The following is a 22,868-nucleotide window of genomic DNA, read 5'->3' as shown; positions in this document are numbered from 1 at the left end:
AAAGCAAAATATCTTCAATGAATTCATGTAGTAAGATTGACTGTTATTATGTAAGTAGTTATTTTAAATATTTACTAGATAATCTTATATTTTTTACCAAAAAAAATATAAGATTGTATATACTGGTATATAACCTTTGGGAAATTGTGCAATATTTACCTTTTGTCACATAAACATTTTTCTTCTTGTTCTTAATCTTTAAACCTATCTCGTCCTTTGTTCTACATATATTTGAGCAATAGCCGAAACCTATGTAGTAATATTGTGATAATATATTAAGAAAACGAGTTAACAAGTATATTGCAATATTAACAGTTTACACGTTAGTGTTATGTATTTTTAACTGCTTCTTTAAATTCTACAATTGAATTTTAATTTTTTTTTTGGGAGAAACATATATATTTTGACGATACTTCAAGATGTGCGCGATATCAGTGACGGCTCCTAGTAAAAATTGCTATGGAAAAATTGTTTCGGTAATTTTTTCAAAAAAAAACAACTTACCTATTTTTTATAAATCAAATCTATGCTCCGGTTTTTTTTTCTGTTCGAAAGTTTTGTAATCATTCAAGGTGTTTTCTCAATAGATGGCATTGAAAGAACTGTTAAATAATCTTCGGTCATTGCATTTCTAAGAAAAGTTTTAATTCGTATTTGTGTTGAAGAGGGAGTTTTTCCCACAATCTTTTTTTTTTATATAACAGGTCAATTGAAAAGTCCCCGGCCTACCATAGTAAAACACATTTTTTTGGCAAAATTAGTTTTTTTATTCAATAATTCCCTTCAAAGGTGATTATAGCGTATAGTAGTACGATTTGTCCTTTGCTTCAAAATAGGCCTCAGTTTCGGCGATCACCTCTTCATTCGACGTAAATTTCTTCCCAGTGAGCCTCCTTTTGAGATCTGAGAACAGGAAATAGTCGCTGAGGGCCAGATCTGGAGAATACGATGAATGAGGAAACAATTTGAAGCCCAATTCATGGATTTTTGCCATCGTTTTCACTGACTTGTGACACAGTGCATTGTCTTGGTGAAGTAGCACTTTCTTTTTCTACAAATGCGGCCGTTTTCGGCGATTTCGTCCTTCAAACGGCCCAATAATGCTAAGTAATAGTCAATTTTTCAAGGTAGTCAGCAATGAAAATTATTCCATACGCATCCCAAAATACAGCCGACTTTTACATTTTCCCACGCTTTGGAGCAGGTTCATCATGTGCAGTCCACTCGGATGACTGCCGATTGGAGTTCGGAGTGAAATGGTGGAGCCATGTTAATATCGATGCAAAAACTCGGGTTTATTACGCTTGATCATCTTCAAAGACTGCTCCGAATCATCAACTGGTCGATGTTTTTGGTCACTTTGCACAGAGCTTTCTCATACCCAAATATTTGTGAATGATATGATGTACACGTTCAGTTGATATATTTAGAGTGTCTGTTATTTCGTTCAGTTTCAATATGTCAATTCAAAATCGTTTTCGTCGGTAACAACCTCTTTTGGGCGTCCACTGCGTTCACCGTCTTCGGCGTTCATTTCACCACATCTAAACTTAACATAACAATCCTTGATGGTTGATTTTCCTGGGGCAGTGTCCAGAAACTAGACATCGAGCCAAGTTTTTGCTTCAACTATTTTTTTCCCTTCAAAAAACTATATTTTATCAACACGTGAAATTCCTTTTTATCCATTTTTTTCACAATAACAAAAGTTGCTTCACTCAAAATGCAATTCACTAACTAATGATCCGACAGCTGCCAAATTTATACACACATCTTTTGAGGGTTAGCGCTAACTAAAAAACATATGGATTTAATTCTAGTAGCGCCATCTCTGTGTCAGGTCGGGGACTTTTCAATTGACCTGTTATATATTGTAAAGTCTCCTTTTTACCAACAAGGATTTATCGGGACTGGACCTACTGTTTAACATGGGCTTCGAACCACGGTACTCGGCATTAAGCCTACCGACTAGCGAGTGACCAACTTAGAAATCATCCCACAAGACATCCGGTCTTACCCAGTTTGTACTCTTACAAGTACACACAATCATAAATATTAAACAATCACAAACATAAATTTACGACCATGCCCCAGCAGGATTCGAACCCGCGACTATCGCACCCCTAAGGTTTCTGTCGCCTTTACCAAGCCGCCACAACAATTTCTAATAATTTTCGTATGTTCTTCATTGAATATAAAAGTTCTAGATGAGGTAGTGCATCATTTTGATGTTTTGCAGTCATTTCTTGTATATACAATATACAAATATGTTCGTAATCGTTCTTTGTCTTGTGTGGAATGAAATGAATACATAGAAGAGAATTATTTCATTGAAGGAAATTCACTGTCATACTCTCCAAAGAAATCTGAATAGCGAAGCGCCTACTTGAGACTATTTCATAAAATCAGATCGGTCTTTTTCATGATTTATAATAGAACCATTCACATATAAAATAGAAATCCAGATCAAACTTACTGTTGGGTTCACTTTCTGATATTAATTATTATGCTATTATTAATTATTATTATCTTATCAATATTATTTTAAACTTCAATCATACTGTATTCAAAATTACTAATGGCGTCAGGTTAAGAGACTAGTAAAGATCTTAAATTGTGATACGTCTGTTTTTCGAAACAGGTATTTAGTGACTTAGTATATTAAATGAGAATGAGTGCAGTACAAAATATTTTTAAGAAAAAATTGAACCGACTTCAAAAAATAAATAAGAAACTCACTAAAAATCAAAAAATAATCAAACTTAGATCTTTAACACAAAAAAAACATTTTAAAATACAATATGTACATAATAATCGTTGTAATAACTAAATAAAAATAAACAAAACCTTATTTAACCTATCTATTACACGTATTTTATATTCTACTATATACACACAATTTAGCTTAATACCTACCTAACTAAACCTATTTGTTATATACTTTGAAGTCGGTCCCGAGCAACAAATCAGTTTTGTTTTGTTCGTAATTTAATTTTAAGAACCCAAATAGTTATATTAATTTAGATTTGTTTTGTTGGTAATTTAATTTTTTACATATGTACAACAATATAAAATATTTTTGTATTGTTTGGGTATCTAATTGGGAGCTAAACGCTTTAACAATTACACCATAAAAGCAATTGTCAACAATATTTCTACGGGGTCTTATCACTACATAGTATAAAACAAAGTCGCCTTTTCTGTCCCTATATCCCTATGTGCGCTTAAATCTTTAAAACTAAGCAACGGATTTTGATGCGGTTTTTTTCAATAGACAGAGTGATTTAAGAGGAAGGTTTATATGTATAATACATGCATAATATACTAAGGCAACATTGCTAATTTTAGAGGTTTCTAACGTGATGTCGTAAATTAACCTATTTTTTTAGGGTTATTTAGCAATTAGCAAAAACGCTGCCTAACCCTACGAGTTAGATCAAATTAATGTACTACAGTATTGTACACCATAAAAAGGTCTACAAAAAAGTCCGCGATGGTATATGTTTATCTTTTAGGGATAACCCACATTAACCATTTTTATTGTTTAGTTTTTACGTGAGAAAATGGCTTATTTACGAAGCTATTTTAAGCAATACGGCATTAATCCTTATCGAATTAAGTACCTTAAATACAGTGTGCAATTAATATAGATCAATATGGTTCCTTACAGCATGTAAATTAAACAAATATTTTCGGAGATATTACAAATTTAAAATTTGCGTTTAAAAATGTGTAATGTAATAAAAATTGTATGAATTTAGATATTCCAAAGATAGCAGGAAATCTTCATAGTAAGTATAGGGGAAGAGGAATTGTTTTACTCCAAATTTAATGCGTGCAGGCCAAGGGCAGTAATGAATGAACCAAAAATACTGGATCGATTTTAATCATGTTTTCATTGAGTGACATAGGCATATATATTTTATGCCCGTGCAAAGTCGGAGCGGGCCGCTATGTTTTTATATACAACGTTCATATTTTTTCTGTAGTGTATTTAATTTAGTATCAGCATTGCACCCGTGCGAAGCCGGGGCGGGTCGCTAGTATGTTATAAATAGTGCTTAAAAAGCAAACTGAATGGCTTTTGCACTGAACGACTTCCGATTTTCCGTCTCGTCAGCTCAGCAGTAACATTATACACAAATATCTGATTATTTTAGATAAAAAATACGTGAGAACTTTGTACGTGTCTTTGAAATTTGAGGGTTTTTCTCGATTTTCCCCCCTCTCCCCAACCTCCTCCTTTTTCGAAGTCGGTTAAAAAAGAAAATAGATCTGAAAAGTATTATTTTATTTACAAAAATTAACCATACATTTTTTTTATGTTCACTAGCATACATGAAAGTCTTTTATTTTTTCCAGTAAGACAGTCTGATATCGTTGAGACACTCCATATTCTTTGGTATAGTTTCTCTATCTCTTTAATGTCCTGGTGAAATAATTTACTTTGCTCGTGACTCACTTTTCTTACTTTTTCCGGAAATAGTCGAGCTGGACTAGCACTTTTTGACTCATTAGGCAGTCTAAAGCTTGAAATGCTTTTAGTGTTCTTTTGACGATTTGTTTAAAGTTAGGGTCTTTATAATTACTCAATAATTCCTCTAATACATCCTCAAAATCAATCTAGCCTTCTTTTTGAGGGTATATCGTGGTGGTGATAAATTGTGGGTCACTTATAAGCTGTTTAATGACAGGTCCGACGAAAACACCTTCCTTCACCACCAAACTTTATAACTATGTATTTGAAATCTTACCTTCACGTGTAGCGATGGTAAAAGAGCATTATGTGGAAGTATCAATTTTTCTTGAAGGAAGGCGTTCTTTTCACCAACTCTAAGTTCCCTCGACGGATCGGTCTCTGATATCCCATAGACCCAAAAAGTAACGGGATGTGCAAAATCCAGATTGTTATCCGAGCAACATATATACAATTTTAAAACGCCGCAAACCTGCGAACCATGCTCTTCATATTTTAATTTGCGAAGAACCTGTACCAATTTCTTGTAGGCTTCTTTAAGGTGTACGGAATGATCATTGTTGTAAATCATAACATTTTGAAGGTTTTTTTTAATGAATCTATAAATCATCAATATCAATATTATTTTCGTTTTCAGCATAACAAAATACATAGAAATCAGCTGAACATATCCAGACAGCCTTTTTGATAAAGACGTGAGTAATTTAAGTGCTTCAAATTATTTCAAATATATGAAAACATATATTTTATTACTATCTGCCTAAAAGTGTTTTCTAAGAAATAAGCATATTTTGCTACTGCAAGATATTAAGTACATCGGATTAATCTTTACACTGCACGGAAACAAAAAATATATTGATGTACTAGTCACAGTCACCGTATACACACTTATGTGGGGTTTAATCTAGACATACATATATATATATATATATATATATATATATATATATATACTCTATATAATATATACATATATATATATATATATATATATATATATATATATATATATATATAAATATATATATATATATATATATATTATATAGAGTATATATATATATATATATATATATATACTCTATAAAACTTGTAAATTGTACAAAATAATTTCATTTAATGATTTATTTTTCACTTACATCTCGAACCTAATATATAAATATATATATATATATATATATATATATATATATATATATATATATATATATATATATGAAAAGTATATCAATAATTTCCAATTTGTTTCAGATCCGTGTCTGTATATACTTCGTTTTGCATCTAAGTTGGAATTCGGTCCAAAAACCCAGCAAGTAACTAATACTGCTCTTCGTCTGGTACAAAGAATGAAGCGGGACAGCATACATTCCGGCAGAAGACCTTCAGGTCTTTGTGGAGCCGGTAAGTGTTAAAATAATTCCTAAATGTTTTATCCTAACTATCGTTGGGAACTTTCGACCGAATTTGACTATCGACCATTTAGTAGTAATTGACTACTTTTTACTAGTGACTGTTTCAGTCGCTATTTCAGACTGATTTTATTACTATTTACTATCGACTATTTCAATCATGTACTTTTAGTTACTATTTTCGGTTCTACTAATTTCATTCGACTGATTTTTAACATTCTGGCTCTGTCGTCCAAACCGCGTTCTTGACAAAAAAGTGCCGAATTTATGGTTACATATTATATTACAAATGCAATATATATAGTTTTATGCTTTTTTGGTAGTTCGCTTGTATATAACAATATATTATATATTAATATAGTAGCATTTTGGAAAGCTATTTTTCAAGATTATAAATGTAATAGGGCAAAAAGATTAAAATTGGAATGATAAATAGTAAAATACTTTAGTTTTTTTTTCCTTAATTTTTTCTTTTCCATCAGTCTCTCTCTATTTTGAGTTTGTTGTCAAAATTTCTTGAAATCTTGAGAACTAAATTTACTCTAATAAAAAACTCTTCTTTAGTATTGAACAATTTGTTTTCTTGACTATTAAAAAATACAAGAAAATAATGATGGTCTGGGTACTTTTTGGTTTATTATTTTATAACTTTTCAGTAAAATGACGCGTTGAGTCAAACATTCTATGGTTTGAGAATATTTTAAAAGAGATAAAAAAATTAAATTTTTTTTTCACAATTTATAAAATAAAGAATTCGTACATTTTCGTCTGACTTCACGAATGGAAATAAACAATCGAACCGTGAATTTGACTGAAAATAGTAAAAGTAAATAGGAAATAGTAATTACTATTTTCAGTCGCTAGTTTTTTGTCTATCGACGATTTTGCGACTATTGACTGTTTCGACTATTTTCAGGCGATAGTTCCCAATGCCAGTCATAACTAATCTAATGATTTATTCACTTTCAGCTTTACTAATAGCTTCTAGACTCCACGAGTTCAACAGATCCATCGCAGATATTATAAAAGTGGTTAAAGTTCACGAATCGACAATGAGGAAAAGGTAAAATCATATAATATCTGATAGTAAAAGGGTTCAATATTTGTTATTTATTTTAATTGTAGGTAATAATGGGTTGAGCAAAAAGTGATTTAGTTTTTTTCAACTGACTGAAAGTACGTATCCGTTATTACAGCTATAGTTAGCGCTTAAACTGCAAACTGAATGGCTTTTACACTGAACTACTTCCGATTGTTCGTCACATCAGTTCAGCAATAATATTATACCCACATATCTGATTATTTTAGATAAAGAGTATGTGAAAACATGTTACGTGTCTTTGAAATATGAGATTTTCTCTCGGTTTCCGACCCTTTCCCCATCAGATCCTGACTTGGTTACAATGAGACCACCTCGGAAGGGCGCTCTTTCGAATGTAAAAAAAATTTGAAAATCGGTCCATAATTGACGAAGAAATGGACGAACATACATCAAGGATAAACAAACATAGAACCTCCTCCTTTTTTGAAATCGGTCAAACAACGGGCTGTCAAAATGTTCATTCCCTTACACGTTTTTAACAAAATGTTTCATATATTTAACAAAATACAATGTCTGGATCTGACATATGTATAAACCTATTAACAATAAGAAGAGGAACAGGGCATAATATGTTTTCATTTTAAATTTCCTTCCAGACTGATGGAATTCGGAGACACCCCAAGTAGTGCCTTGACGCTGGAAGAGTTTATGACCGTGGATTTGGAAGAGGAGCAGGATCCTCCATGCTTCAAGACAGCAAGGAAAAAGGACAAAGAGCGTTTACAGAAAGTAAGTTGAATTTTTTTGATTTTTTCACAAATAGCAGGTATACCAGAAAGGCCCTACCGGTTTTTCTAAAACATGTCACTAGGCTGAAGTATGCAACATCCAGAGGGATACTTAATGGACCATTCAAGTCATTTGATTGGTCAATTTAAGTCTCCATTATAGGGACGTGTAAGAAAAATATTTTACTGTGAAGACATTTGATTGGCTTATTAATAATGCTTGGCACGCGATAGCCTTGAGGTTATGTTTAGTTGACCAATGAAATTAAAAAAAAAACATTTTTTTTCTGAAATAAATTTATTAAATAAAATTCTTAAATTAAAATTATTAATTAAAATGTAAAAGTTAATAAATATAAATATAATCGATAATAATAGATATATAATATAAATTTATCTATAAAATATAAATGTTATAAAAAATAAATATATCTCTAAGACATAAGTATATATATATATATATATATATATATATATATATATATATATATATATATATATATATACTTATCAAAAGAAAATAACCATCATCGTTTGCTGATAGAAACTTTGAAGAACATGTGAAGGGTGGTTTCGAAAGTTTAGAAGTAGTGATTTCAATGTACAAGGCAAATAACGTTGTGGTAGACCGAAACACTTTGAAGGTGCGAAACTGTAAGAGCTATTGGATGAAGACTTAACCCAAACTCAAAAACAATTGGCAAAAGTCTTAAATGTGGCCCAAGAAATGATTAGCAGCTGATTATGAGCAATGAGGAAAGTCCGTAAGATGGTAAGATGGGTGCTACATCAATTGAATGGCAGGCAAATGGAAAATCGAAAAATCACCTGTGAAATTCTGCTGAAAGATATGATGGGAAGTAATTTCAGGATTGAACAGTGACGAGTGATGAACACTGAATTTATTTTGAAACCCCTTTTTTTATTAATGTCTTAGAACTTCAACAATCTGCCCGTGGGCAATAGGTATTATTATATTATTTCCGTTATATAATATAACTATCCTGACATGTAGAAGATCAGTTCAGTAAGTGATCTACTGTACAACTTATAATCTAAATCTTATTCTAGATACTATTCTAACTTATTCGAATGTCTACCCTAACTTATTCTAAAGACTATTCTAACTTATTCTAGAGATTATTAAATCTCATTCTATATGTCTATTAACCAGTTCATATATTAGTTTGCGTTTGACCCTATGCACTACACCGTCATCGCGCACATTTAACTGTTTAGCGAGTGCATTGGGATGCACTAATAGTCTTTCAGAGTACTTCACACTAACACTCAGAATCACACTCGTTATGGATTCTAAGTGGATATCGCACTGATTCACTTTGTTGGAGACGCAATGTGGGGCATCGACGATAACTCGCAACTCATTATTCTGGAACCTCTAAAGGATATAGACCCATATTTATATATAAAACAAAATATACAGCAAAACCTTCTTATCTAATGATAATTTAGATTTACTTCCTATCAGCCATTACATTTGGTTTAGTTTAAGCCCAAGCACGTTGCGTTTTGTCACTGTTCAAGTTCTTCTACAAAGGGTGAATGTCACACGGGTAGATTTTTGTCTCATTTGTTTTGATACGCCACGTTTTCAACCACAATTCGACTTTGTTAATATGAAGTTGGAGGTTTCTTGTTGCATAATTGGATCCTCGTGTGGTGATAAAACAGTAGTGTTTCTTGAGGTCGGTAGGTCAGCTTCCAGCTTCCATTCTTCCAGTAATTAAGTCAAAACCAGGAGGTTTTTTAGCAATGATTTATTAACTATTGCTTGTTGTACTTCGTTAACAGTCAATTTCTCATGTGGCAGATTCATTTGAAACGGAGTGCTAAGAAAGTCAACTATATTATTTTCTTCTGTTGCGGATATTTCAGACGGGTACAGATTAAATACTGTTTTAAGTGTTTAGAGAAAACTTCCGCTTTATCTGTATCATTCCTAATCTAGGTATTGTTGTCAATTTTAATGGATGGATTATGTTGTTCAGGTTTTTAATATACTTTGTTACTTTCCATCAGTTGGCGTTAAGTTATCTAAATATTTTTCAATTCCTTGATTGTTCGTTATTTGCCAGTTTTTTTCCCAGTTTTATCTTTTCAGCATATTTTTGTTAAATTGTAGCTGATATATAATTGAAAACCCTAAGAGCAAAAAATGGTGAAACCGGTCGATCGACTCCAAGGCCAAATCTTTTTGATCGCAAGACAATGTTCTCTGTTTGGTGGTACCAGAGTAGCGTGGTGTATTACGAACTGCTGAAACCTGGTGAAAGAGTTATTAGTGAACGCTACCGGCAACAAATGATCAATTTGAACCATGTATTGATCTCATAAATTCCATATGTCATATATCATTATCATAAATAATGTAAAGTAATTTTACAGCAGGATAATGTGCCTTCTTATAAAGCAAAACCGGCAAGGGAGTTTTGAAAGCACTTGGATGGAACGTATTATTGCACCCTTTATACTCTCCAGACCTTGTCCCATCCGACTGTCAACTTTTCGCATCAGTGGAACAAGCTTGTAGAGCAGCACTATCGAAGAAGTTAGAAAATGGCTCGATGAATGGTTTTGCTCAAAGGACAAACAGTTTTTTTTGGGATGGCCTTCATAAATTGCCTGAAAGATGGGCAAGATATATATAATCAAATGGTCAATACTATGTAGTTTCCGAAAAACCCTGTAGTGACTTTCGGTACACCTAGTATATCTAAATACTTTTTTAATTAATTTCCCTTACCATTTAATATTCTTGTTACTCAAAAATTAAGAAAAACCACTCAATTTTTTATTCTTATTTGACCACTGTATTCAATTAATGGTTTAATATAAATATATTAAACCGTTAATTGAATAAATAAATGGCGCAATATCATTTTCCGTTTTCTAAAAATTACTTTCAATTTTTTCCACAACTCGGAGATATCTCGCGAAGACCTACATTCAGTTGTTTAATGAATTCTTCTTTCTCTCGAAGCCGCCGAGCCAATCGCTACTACAATCTATGGGCACATTTAACGCTTCATGAATTATCCATATTGAAATTCTTATTAATGACCAGCTATCATTATGATATCTATATATTGATCAGCATAGTTTGCTCTTATTTTAATATACTCGATTGATTAAGTTGTTTTACCGTGATTTATTAACACTCTTGTATATTGGTTATATTGGATTAATATTTAGACGTTATTAAAATGATAATTCGAGGTTGAAAAGACCTGAGGAATGTTTTTTTCATTTTTGACTATGAATGGATTATGTATAATCTAGAGTCCTCTCAATAAAACAGTGAACTTACGTCATCTCAATTGATGACTCCAAAACGTCGCCATGTTGTCGCATTATCGCAAGTTTTAGATCTGCAAAACATTTAGTATTCTTTCTCTCCTCATATATTTTAACCAAATGCTCATGTATATTCTAAACAATCTTTTAGTTCTATTTGTTTCCACTCTTATCACACTGTCCTGAACATTGTCAGCATTAAATCATAATCCCATATTCACAAAGTTTCATTCAAGTGAATAACCAAGCTGTTAATTTCCAATCTATCTAATATTTGTTTACGATTCCCTCATTGGTCAATTTCTTGTTGAATGTGTCTGATCAAGTGCATCCGAACCGAAGGTGTTATATAACTCTTCCTTTTTCCATCAACTTTTATTATCTCAACACTATTTTTATTATCATCTTGCTATGAGTGACCATTGGGTATATTGGCTCCACTCTGAAATATCCCTGTCTCATCTAAATACACAAATTAAAATAATAAGTTTTCCTTCATTTTATTATATGTTTTTAAAAATCGTATTCTTTTAAAAGCAAAGTCTGGAAGTTCCATTAGACCTCTTGGATATTTTTCAAAGTAACAGTTTCCTCTGAACTAATTGCATTAAATTTTGTTTATAATAAAGGCTGCTCATTGTTCTTATACATTTCATATATTTGATCTCTAATACAACTAACATCAACTTGATCTTGATTCGCCACCCGCTTCGTATGAGGACGGTTTATTTTCAGTGTATCCAAGATTATATTTTTCCTTTTTTAAGATGTCATACGATTTTCATTTATTGATTCATGACCAGATCATCCCCATGACTTTTTTGCTTTGAATTGCCGATAATGGATCCGATCGTAACATAGCATATCACACATGATCAAACGCCTTGGCTTCAATTTATGCAGAACAAAGCACCCAAGCTTTTGGATCATTTCCATGATCTTCAAGCCATTGCAAATATTTTCTTGTGCTACTCCCTGCATATTCTTCTTGCGTTTTACATGGTTCGTCATCAAGCAATACGTTTGAATTATTAATAAATGTTATGGCTAACAAAACCTAACCGATAGTTATTCCAACATTTACCTTTTTCCATCAACTTTTGTTGTCTCTACACTATATGTATTATCATCTTGCCATGAGTGACCCAATATAGCATTCTAAAATTGATAACGTGCGTCACTACTATTTTGAATAGACTATACGCTGCATCAAGTGTTTTAATTCGTTTTCAAACCATTAGTTTTTATCTTGGGATTATCGCAGCAGATCTACTTTTCATCGCCTGACGTCATCGCCATCGCCAATAACTACGTAAAACTTTGATTGACGAGGGATAAAATTGTTTAGAATAGAATACATAAAAAAGACGAAATTGCTTTTTATCCAAATCATTATTTCCCGTAAACACTAGTAGTAAGGCAAACCTGAGTGCGTATGTGTGAAATATAACATATTGAAATAAGTTTTGAACCTATTTTTTTAATGTTTTTAGTTCCATACTTATATTTTGTGGTATTTTTATTATTATTAACAGTTGCGTGTCAATATGCCAACATTTTATTCACAAAGATTATTCAGTTATAGTTGGGTTGTATGATTGTCTCTTGTTTCTTTTGAATCCTTTTTTTCTCCACCAAAGCCTCTCCATTTTCTCTACTGCCTCTAAACTTTCCACCATCATTTTTTCGAAACAGTCAATCATCATATCACTACCACCATACTCTAAGAAGACCGATAGTATTTTTTTCCTCACAGTCAATTTCTATAAATTGCTTGTCGACTATGCTGACCCTTATATATTTTTTTTATACTTTATATACTGATAACTCCAAATATTCAACGAACTTATAAGAATTTTACTTATATGTTGGTCCTAATCATCGTATTTAATTGTTGGTATCAAGTTATGAAAGAATCGGAAAAATAATCTTGTTTGAGATGCACGTAACCGACATTTCTAAAGCAAAATGCATTCAAATCCGCATTATTCTTAATACCATTTTGATCGTACAAATTGATATGCTATAAACTGCAATACCTAGACGTTAATATTAATGATAATGTCTTATTGCAAGCGCTCCTTTGAATTCAGGTTACTGGTTGTAAAAATTCCCATTCACTACAGCAAAAATATATATAGTCAATTCAAAATAGCAGTGACACGGGAGACTTGTCAAAACGTCGCAATGTTGCCGCAGCTACTCTGAGTTTTAGTACATTTAGGCTCTTGACATATAACAAAATTTTAATATAAATAAAATAATCGAACAATTATTCTATTAAATATAATTTATTTCAACATTATAGTACATCAAATGCATTTATTATCGAAGAACTTAAAACTACAATTAATTTTACAACCATAATAATTTATAGGGTAAAGTTTCTTGATAAAATCTTTCTTGATAAAACTACATTTAATCACTGCATTCTCCTTAATGCATCTGCCATATCCACAAAACAGTTAGTGTTATTTCTCTATTCATACATGTTAACCAAACGTTCATGTATATTCTGAACAATAACACACATGCTCATAAAGCTTTCACACTCTATAATACAATTCCCTACAATTAAAGTATATTAATTCTATACTGACCTTTAGTGGTTTCCTCTTTCATCACCCTGTCTTGTCAACATTCATAAAGTTTTATTGAATTACAGTCACTTTCAGAAATACTAGTCAAGTTAATAACAAAGCTCTTTATTTCCAATCTATTAAAATCTTGCCCAAGATTTTACCATTTGTCAATTCCTTATTCAATGTGTCTAATCGAGCTCATACAAACCGAAGGTGTTATTTTCGACAATGCTTTCCATAAATCCAGACAGTTCTGGTTTGAATATCCTCCTCGACCTGAATGTCTATTGTAATAATTATTTGCAATACCCCATATCAACTTAATTGTATTAAAAATGCAGTGATAGGAAGGAAGACGTAATAGTCTGTGGCCATAACATTCAGTATTCTGATCTACTATGTATCTTTTCTCAGGCTTAATTCTAAAAAAGTAAATTACATAAAATGCAATTAAATATTTCATTTATATTTACCGAGTAATAATGTGAAATAGTTCATTCTTTAACATCATTTCCTCGAAACTTATTTTATGTACTTCAAGTCATTCCTTAATTGCGATTGTATTCTTTTAAAAGCAATCTCTGGAAGTTCCATTAAACCTCTTCCTGGATTATCTTTACACCAGTTAAGTCCTATATTATCCAACAATGTATGAACGGATGTTCTACATCTCTCAAATAGCTGTATATCTTTTGGATTTTTGTGGATACTTTCCAGACTAACAATTCTCTGAAATAATTGTATCAAATTATGTTTCAATTGAAAAAACTACTTATTGTTTTCTACATTTTGTATATTTGATCCCTGAAACACCAAGATTGATCTTGATTTGTCACCTGTTTCACATAAACACGGTTTCTTTTTGGCGAATTTAAGGTTATGTTGTTTTTTATTTTTTGAGATATTTTAGTGGATGGAGGTTAAAACAACGTTTGCCGTTCATTCCGTTACATGTTCGAACTTCTCCAACAGCATTCTATCTCTTCTTAAATAGAATAAAATGACAAGGATAATATTGTCTGACTGTAAAACGAATTTAAAACTTTAGACAGACATATATTGACACTCGTGTCACTGCCATTTTGAATTGACTATAGATCGTACTACATTTCATTCTCCGCCCAAAATGGTTAAACCTTTTGAAATAGATCATATATTTAAAAACATATATATTGTGTTTAAAAATATATATATTAAGATTTGGCTTTTTGGATTTTTGAATATTAAGAAAGGCATACTTTATTTCAAGAAACTATTAATATTTTAAAACTGTGTTAACTGAATATTAAGATAAATCATGTTGGAGCACCGCTTTTGATGCTAGAATCAAAATTAAAGCACAAATAGATATCTATAGACATTTTCCACTTTGACATCCTGCAAAATGAACCTTTTTATTTTATTCAAATTATTTTAAAATTAATTATGTTTTCAATTCTCCAGTTACTATTATCAATAATTTATACTCCAGGAAATCACCAGGTTACGATTTAATAAGCGGAGAATTACTGCAAAAGCTACCAAGAAATGGAATTATAAAACTCACCAATTTGATCAATAAAGCATTTAGATTAAAACATGTCCCAGACATTTGGAAGATAGCGGAAATTATAATGATCCCAAAACCTGGGAAGTCAACAAACGAAATTAACACCTACAGACCTATATCACTACTGCCAGTAATATCTAAGATTTCTGAAAAAATCCTGTTGAAAAGAATAAAACCGATCATAGAGAAAAAAAACTTAATATCAACACACCAGTTTGGGTTTATTAACAAGCACTCAACAATTGACCAGGTCCACCGAATAACAGATTGAAAATAACATTATATAATACTGTAGCGACCTAGAGGCATGTCGAATTTTACATAGTGGAATAACGGTCTACAAAATACCCAGAAATATAATCCCAGATGTTGAACACGGGCGGGATGCCAGCAGCGCCAACTAGAACCCGATAACGAATAGCTGGCAACCTCGAGACGTTTATCTGAGATGTTATTGAAGGGTATTTCCAATGATTCAGTATCCGACCATCGTTTGGTTTAGACGTGGCACCATCGACTGCCCAAGCCTCGTCTCCAGGTAACACCGCTGCCATCCGTTTTATCTATTTTATATTTTCTAAATTTTTTTATATTACCAATAAATAACGGTCACATAATGTATACACCACTGTTTCATTTCGTTTTACCTCCTTTCACCGAGCCACATCATTTACTCTAAAGTGGTGACTCCGACGTGATCTGAATACGCGATCTCTATACTATCATTCCATATAGCAACAACGCTAAATATCTCAGAATGAATCTCGATGCAAAATTTCGCTGGAAGAAACATATAAAGCAGAAAAGAAAAGAACTGGAATTGAAATATAGGAAAATGTACTGGCTAATTGGAAGAAAATCACAATTATCAGTACACAATAAATTGCTATTATACAAGCAAATACTGAAACCTATATGGACATACGGATCAATTATGGGGATGTTCTGCAAAGAGTAACATAAATAAGATTAAAAAAATCAAAACAAAGTCCTGGGAGTATTGTGAGTGCACCCAAATACTATAGGACTGATTACCTACATCGAGACCTTCAGATACCCACAGTCAGTCAAGAAATCAAGAGAATTACAAGGTGACATGAGGAAAGACTCCATTCTCATGAGAATATTGAAATATTACAGCTTTTGGATACCACCAGAACAGGACATACAGTCAAAAGAATCAAACCATCTGATCTTGTTTAGTGATGTGTAGTGTGGTGCATATATTAAAAATACAGCAGTGACATGTATAAACATTATTTCACCAGAGACTGGGTTAGGGCCGATGGCTTCTCCTAGTTATATATCTAGATTTAAGTGAGCATAAGACAAATTGTAGGTTAGACGGAAACGACTAGTAACAATGTATTAATTAAATAATAAAAAAAATTATACTAATAAAAACTAACAACAGAGCCGTATCATTTAAAAATATTGCATAAAATAAGCTGTAAATTTTTTCTTCTAGCTCCTCAAAAACCTATTTTACAGAAGAAAAAAATGTTTTAATTCAATAAAACCATTCATCCTTTTACAATATTCAAAAATGTTCTTGCAAGCGAAATAAAACACTGAAAAATAATTTGAAAATTTTAATGAATCATGTTTGTTCACAGATACTGGAAGAAGAAGGGGACAAGCTCAATGATCTTCAAAAACAGATAGAAAATCAGCTAGAGCAAACTAACAGACGATATAAAAGTGGAACAAGAAAATCCAGTAAGTAGTGTTATTTCCTAACTTGACGGAAATCCTGACTGAAGTGTTAAAATTCATATGAATTTCTATTCTCCACAAAATAGTTATTATTAAGCATTTATTTCAGTAAATTTTATTTCATTAAATTGGAAAAATAATAATCCTACAGTATCTCCAAATCTAACCAGCCATTTTCCTTTGAAGCTATCCTGCCATTAACACTTTCCAAGCTACCAATAAACACACCACTGGTGCAGTGGTATAACAGGTCACTTGAAAATTCCCCAGCCTGACGCATAAATGGCGCTACTAGAATTAAATCCATATGCATTTTGAGTGAAGCAACTTTTGTTATTGTGAAAAAAATGGATAAAAAGGAATTTCGCGTGTAGATAAAATATTGCTTTTTGAAGGAAAAAAATACTTTAACATACAACAAAATTCTAATCCAAATAAATCTATTGAACAAAAATTTTAATCAAATATAATTTATTTCAACATTATATTACATCTAAAAACTACAGTTATATATACAGCCATAATAGTTTCTTATCATTTCTGCTTCATCCTCTATCATTCCTCTTATCACTTCTGCTTTCAAGAATTTTGCATACGTCTGGCAACTGGACAACTTTAACTGTCTCATTCGTTTACTTGTTCGAACTAATCTAACAACATTTTGTCTCTTTTTAACTAAATCTCGGCAGGCAATACAATAAACATCTTGATAACCTATATACAAATAAAACTTTTAATGTACTATATAGAAAATTGTCCATTTTACTATAAACGCTTGTTTTTTTTTTTCAGAGAAATCAGTAGATATCGAAGAAGAGGAAACCCAGAAATTCATTGACGAATCCGCAATGGACGTCATCAAACAAATTGTACAAGAATCGGGCGTTTGTGAAGATAGCCAACCTCAGGAATTAGGTACGTCTTGCGCCCTATCAAAGCCATTAATTCTATTATTAAGCCCTCTTGTAGGACCTGATTTTGCCAGCATTGGACTACCGTCATCCTTAGACGATACTACGAACGCCCCTCGCTCGTATTCCCAAACAGAGAGCTTGGATTTGAATTTTGACGACATCGATGACGAAGAACTCGACTCTTACATAATGACAGAGAGCGAGTTTGAAGTCAAAAGTGGGATTTGGCATGAAATGAATGCTGATTATTTAAAGAAACAAAAAGGTAAGATCATAGAATAATAGAGAGAAAGCTCAATAGGGCTCGCTGGAGAAAAGTTTCCCTTTGCGCAACATCCAGATGGGGTTATAATCGGCCATTCAAGTAATTCGATTGGTCAATTTAAATCTCTCTCATCATTATAAGCATCTGTAAGAAAAACATTTTGCTGTGAAGACATTTTATTGGCTCTTTGATAAAATTTCGCGTGTACATATCCATATAAAAGATATATATATATATATATATATATATATATATATATATATATATATATATATATATATATATATATATATATATAATTATAAACAAAGAACTTTAGTGAACTTTGGAACAAATAAAAATGATCTCTTCTGTCTTTTTTTTCCTTCTTAATATTTGTTTAGTGTCATCAATTTAATATGACCAATTAGAGTTCTGTTTGTCTGTTTTATCCAAAAGTATATGGCGCACCTTTAATTATTTTTAATATTCTATATGGAATATCATTATGTAGTGTTCAACTAAAATGTTTTAAGTTTACATTTTTTTAAATATATTTGACAAAAAGCATGTTATCGACGTAGCAATATCGTGTGATAAATAAAATAATAGTATAACTAAATGAAAGTAACAGTATAATAAATAGTAAAACAATTTTCTGGGTATTTATATATTGCTTTGCCTTGTGTATTCTTGTTATGGAAACATCTGGAATTGAAGGTATAGAGTCAATATTGCTCAATTCCTGATAATACATCCCCCTTTAGTATGGACTGTAAATTATCTAAAGGGCCCTCATGTTCAACCTCTTCACAATTTCCTAAAGGCGATTAAGATGAAAAAAATTAACTTATGATGAGCGCTTTAAATGATTTTTCGAACATGCTAGTCGAAGGATGTATATATATATTCCTGCATCGATGAGCTTTAATACATCCAAAAAAAATCTTGTTAACTAACCTTAAGTCAATATATTTATTCGGATAATTACACAATTTTTTTTTCTTTAATGAAATGAACTCTCTCAGTGCAGTTATTAAATTTTTAATTGATGGCACACAAATTTGTTTTTACTTGGGTAGTAAAATATAAGCACTTTTTAACTCCTGAATCGCTTTGCACCAAAGTTCCTAGCGAATTGAACTTCAGTTAATCCTCTCTTAAAAGGTTTGCATTCAATGGCTATACTTTTAGTGGAGCCTAAGGTAAATAAACAAAATTTCTTATAAAGTTACTTAGTGGACGCCCAAAAGAGGTTGTTACCGACGAAAACATTTAAAAAATCCACAAAATGATTTTGAATGGCCGTAAATTGAAATGGAATGAAATAGTAGATAATCTAAAGATATCAACTGAACGTGTATCATTCACTAATATTTGGGTATGAGAAAGCTCTGTGCAAAGTGGGTGCTGCGCGAGCTCTTTTGACTTTTGACCAAAACAACGACGAGTTGATGATTCGGAGCAGTGTTTGAAGATGATCGAGCGTGATAAACCTGAGTTTTTGCGTCGATATGTGACAATGGATGAAACATGGGTCCATCATTTCACTTCGAAGTCCAATCGACAGTCATTTGGAGTGGACTGCACACGATGAACCCGCTCCAAAGCGTGGGAAAACGCAACAGTCGGCGGCCAAGGTTATGGCGTCTGTATTTTGGGATGCGCATGGAATAATTTTCATTGATTACCTTGAAAACGGAGGGACCATCAACAGCGACTATTACATAGCGTTATCGGACCATTTTAAGGACAAAATCGCCGAAAAACGACCGCATTTGATGAAGAAAAAGGAAGTGCTGCTTCACCAAGACAATGCACCGTGTCACAAGTCAGTGAAAACGATGGCAAAAATGCATGAATTGGGCTTTGAATTGCTTCCTCATCCATCCTATTCTCTAGATCTGCCCCCCAGTGAGTGACTCTTTCCTGTTCTCAGGTCTCAACAGAATGCTCGCTGGCAAGAAATTTTCATCGAATAAATGGGTGGTCGCCCAAACTGGGACCTATTTTGAAGCAAAGGACAAATCGTCCTACAAAGATGGTATCGAAAAGTTGGAGGGTCGCTATAATCAGTGTATCACCCTTGAAAGGAATAATTTTGAATAAAAAAAATTAATTTTGCCAAAAAAAAAGTGTTTTCCGTGGTAGGCCGGGGCTTTTCAGTTCACCTGTTAGCCACTACTTACTAGCATCAATTTTTGAAGATATAAAACGATAATTATTCACAAATTACCTCCAAATTGGTAAAACAATAATATTTTATTGTTATGGTAAACCTCCTCTGTTCATCAAACTTGACTTGGAACTTTTTGAGAAAAAATAGATTTAATTCTGTTACGATGTACCCTCAAATTATGTCAATTTAGTGTTTAATGATGTTAAAATAAACTAAATAATATAATTAACTTAAAACTCTTTATTAACACTCAGAAACATACTAATATTGTATGGCAATATTTGTAATATTGACAGTTATGTTTATTTAGTTTTGATGTGACATCCAGTACTATTGCAAATTGAATGTTAAATATTTACTAATTCAGATTAATATACTATGCTAATTCTAGCAGTGTTGCAAGCTGAATAGAAGTCATCTCAAAATAATTATCCACAGGCATAAGTTACTAAATATATATAAAAAAAATATTTTTACATTTCCATAATGTTAATATTAGTATTTATAATATATTGTCTGACAATACATTTCACTCTATACATTTTGTACCTATTTTGATTTAGACGTGGAAATTAATTTCTAGCACATCATTGCTTGTACATGGCTCCGTTTGAGTCTTTTGTGGTCAATTTTTTTTTAATTTAAAAGGCATAAAAGGCATAGATGAGATTGAGTCGCTTTTTGTCGCTGAAAAACTCATGGCTATCCTATAGGGGTGTTGGCTGGGTTGTTGGATATTTAAAAAATATATGGATATATCGGAGAGATAACAAGTATAAAAAATATCGATATTTTACAAAAAAAAACATATCGATATTTTTAAGAAAAAATAAAAATAGTGAAATATTTCTGCAAATATTTCACAAATTCTTCTTTAATTCTGTATATTCTTCTTTTTTTTTAAATTAAGTACCAATTTTAAAGGTTTCTTAACAGTTATATTTAATTTATTTTGAACAAATATCGGCTAAAAAAAATATCGATACATCGGCCAAAAATATCGACATTTTTTTCAGAAAATCTCGATAGATCGATGTATCGATATATTTTCTGCGTCCCTACTATCCTATATGCGGATAATATGCGGGCCATTTTTATTTGTTTTTAAGCTTCATTAAATAAGACCATTTGTTCTTGTATGAGTCTTTACAATTACAGTATATTTTCACGTATCCCCTTCAGATTATTTTTTATGCTTTTTTGTGTCTTTCAGAATTATTATTCTTTTGCTTCATATTTTCAGCTTTCAAGTAGTTCTGGTGTGGTCCAATAATGCATTCAGTAGATATTTTAGCAATTGTCCAGAAAAATGCAGATGAGTTTGGCGTGAAGATAACATCAGTTCATACATTATAATATTGAATTATTTTAAAACGTGCGCTTTGCTACAATTGAAAGTTAAAAAAAAAAGTATAAATAAAACCTCACAACAAACAAAATATTCATAACTCTAGCAAAGTTTAATAATGTGTGTTTTCCATCTATTTTTACATTTACACCTTCGGATTGTGTAACAATCTTTAAAGTATCTTTGTGGTTAGCCCAGTATACGTAATTTTTCTTAATAACCTTCTAAATTAAAACAGCCTGCGCTGCCTAGGAACCACTTTTATAGTATCCTTTCGATATTCCTTCAACGCCAGTTTTTCTTAAAATAAAATTTTAGACTAATTGGATTTTGTAAAAATGAGAATGGGTGCAAAATCATCATTAAGCATCCTTTATAAGCTCCATTGCAAAAATGCTTTTATCTACTAATCGATCCATACCCTTCATCGCTCACCCGTATTAACTGTTCCCAAGCAATAGAAATGTAAAACATATACTTTCTCAGTGAACGCCTTATATAGAAATATAGAAATCTTTCGTCTATATACCGACTTTATTTTTTTTTTTGACCAGAAAAAGAGGAGCAATTACAAAAAGAACGTGAAGAAGGTAAACCCGAAAAGAAGCGCAAACGGCCTTTGAAGAAAGGCACCATGGGACCAACGAATTCAGCCGGCGAAGCTATCGAGAAGATAATCCAAGAGAAAAAGATATCAACCAAGATCAACTACGACGTTCTAAAATCTTTGAACAGCACCAACACGGCGCCGGCTGAAGAAGACACGCCGACATCAACCGAAACCACCGCCTCAGGATCAAAACGGTACCATATCTATATATAGTTTTTAGTTATCTGTTAACTGAAACTTGTCTGATAATTTCAGAGTTAAATTCGACCTCAGTAACGAGGTATCGACGGTGAAATCATCAAAGAGTAGGAAAATCAAAGACGTCGGACTACCGTTCATGGAAGAGCCGCCGGTGCAACAGGACCAACCAACGAAGCAGGTACCCGAACAGGAGAAACAACCACCCGCTCCTGCATCGGAAGAGGAAGAGGATGCCGACGATTATTATGAGGAGGAACAGCCTCACGAAGAGTTGCACAACGAAATTGGCGTCATGGAGATGCTGAAGCACCATCACCAAACTGAAGTTGGTGGGGATGACTATGGTTATGGGGATGATGGTTATGACGATGATTATTAAAAGAGGTAGGAAAACAATTTTTCTAAATTATCAAAACTGTGTTATGTTATATTTGTTATATTACCTATCTTATATTTATTATCTGATTGAAAGTGCTTAATTAATAATACATTCA

The 22,868-nt window shown here is 32.1% G+C and overlaps 1 protein-coding gene across 3 annotated transcripts in view; it reads left to right on the top strand.

Moving 5' to 3' along the window:
- Nucleotides 1-22,868, top strand: part of Brf (Brf RNA polymerase III subunit) — a 106,761-nt gene that overhangs the window by 82,581 nt on the left and 1,312 nt on the right. For 2 of the 3 annotated variants that reach the window (XM_076411322.1, XM_076411323.1), the window contains exons 4-10: nucleotides 5,729-5,878; nucleotides 6,856-6,949; nucleotides 7,585-7,717; nucleotides 16,779-16,881; nucleotides 17,671-18,057; nucleotides 22,118-22,367; nucleotides 22,429-22,758. In XM_076411322.1, coding sequence (XP_076267437.1) covers nucleotides 5,729-5,878; nucleotides 6,856-6,949; nucleotides 7,585-7,717; nucleotides 16,779-16,881; nucleotides 17,671-18,057; nucleotides 22,118-22,367; nucleotides 22,429-22,753 — 1,442 coding nt within the window. In that variant the 3' untranslated portion in view covers nucleotides 22,754-22,758. The remainder of the gene's footprint in view (nucleotides 1-5,728; nucleotides 5,879-6,855; nucleotides 6,950-7,584; nucleotides 7,718-16,778; nucleotides 16,882-17,670; nucleotides 18,058-22,117; nucleotides 22,368-22,428; nucleotides 22,759-22,868) is intronic. The other variant, XM_076411324.1, reaches the window with a different exon arrangement.

Source organism: Rhynchophorus ferrugineus, unplaced genomic scaffold (genome assembly GCF_030347505.1).
Source record: "Rhynchophorus ferrugineus isolate W39M unplaced genomic scaffold, kcgeb_rfMv2 rfM8, whole genome shotgun sequence".
NCBI classification, from domain to species: domain Eukaryota; kingdom Metazoa; phylum Arthropoda; class Insecta; order Coleoptera; family Curculionidae; genus Rhynchophorus; species Rhynchophorus ferrugineus.
The sequence above is the reverse complement of the archived record's forward strand: the minus strand, read 5'-3'. Positions and strand labels throughout refer to the sequence as shown.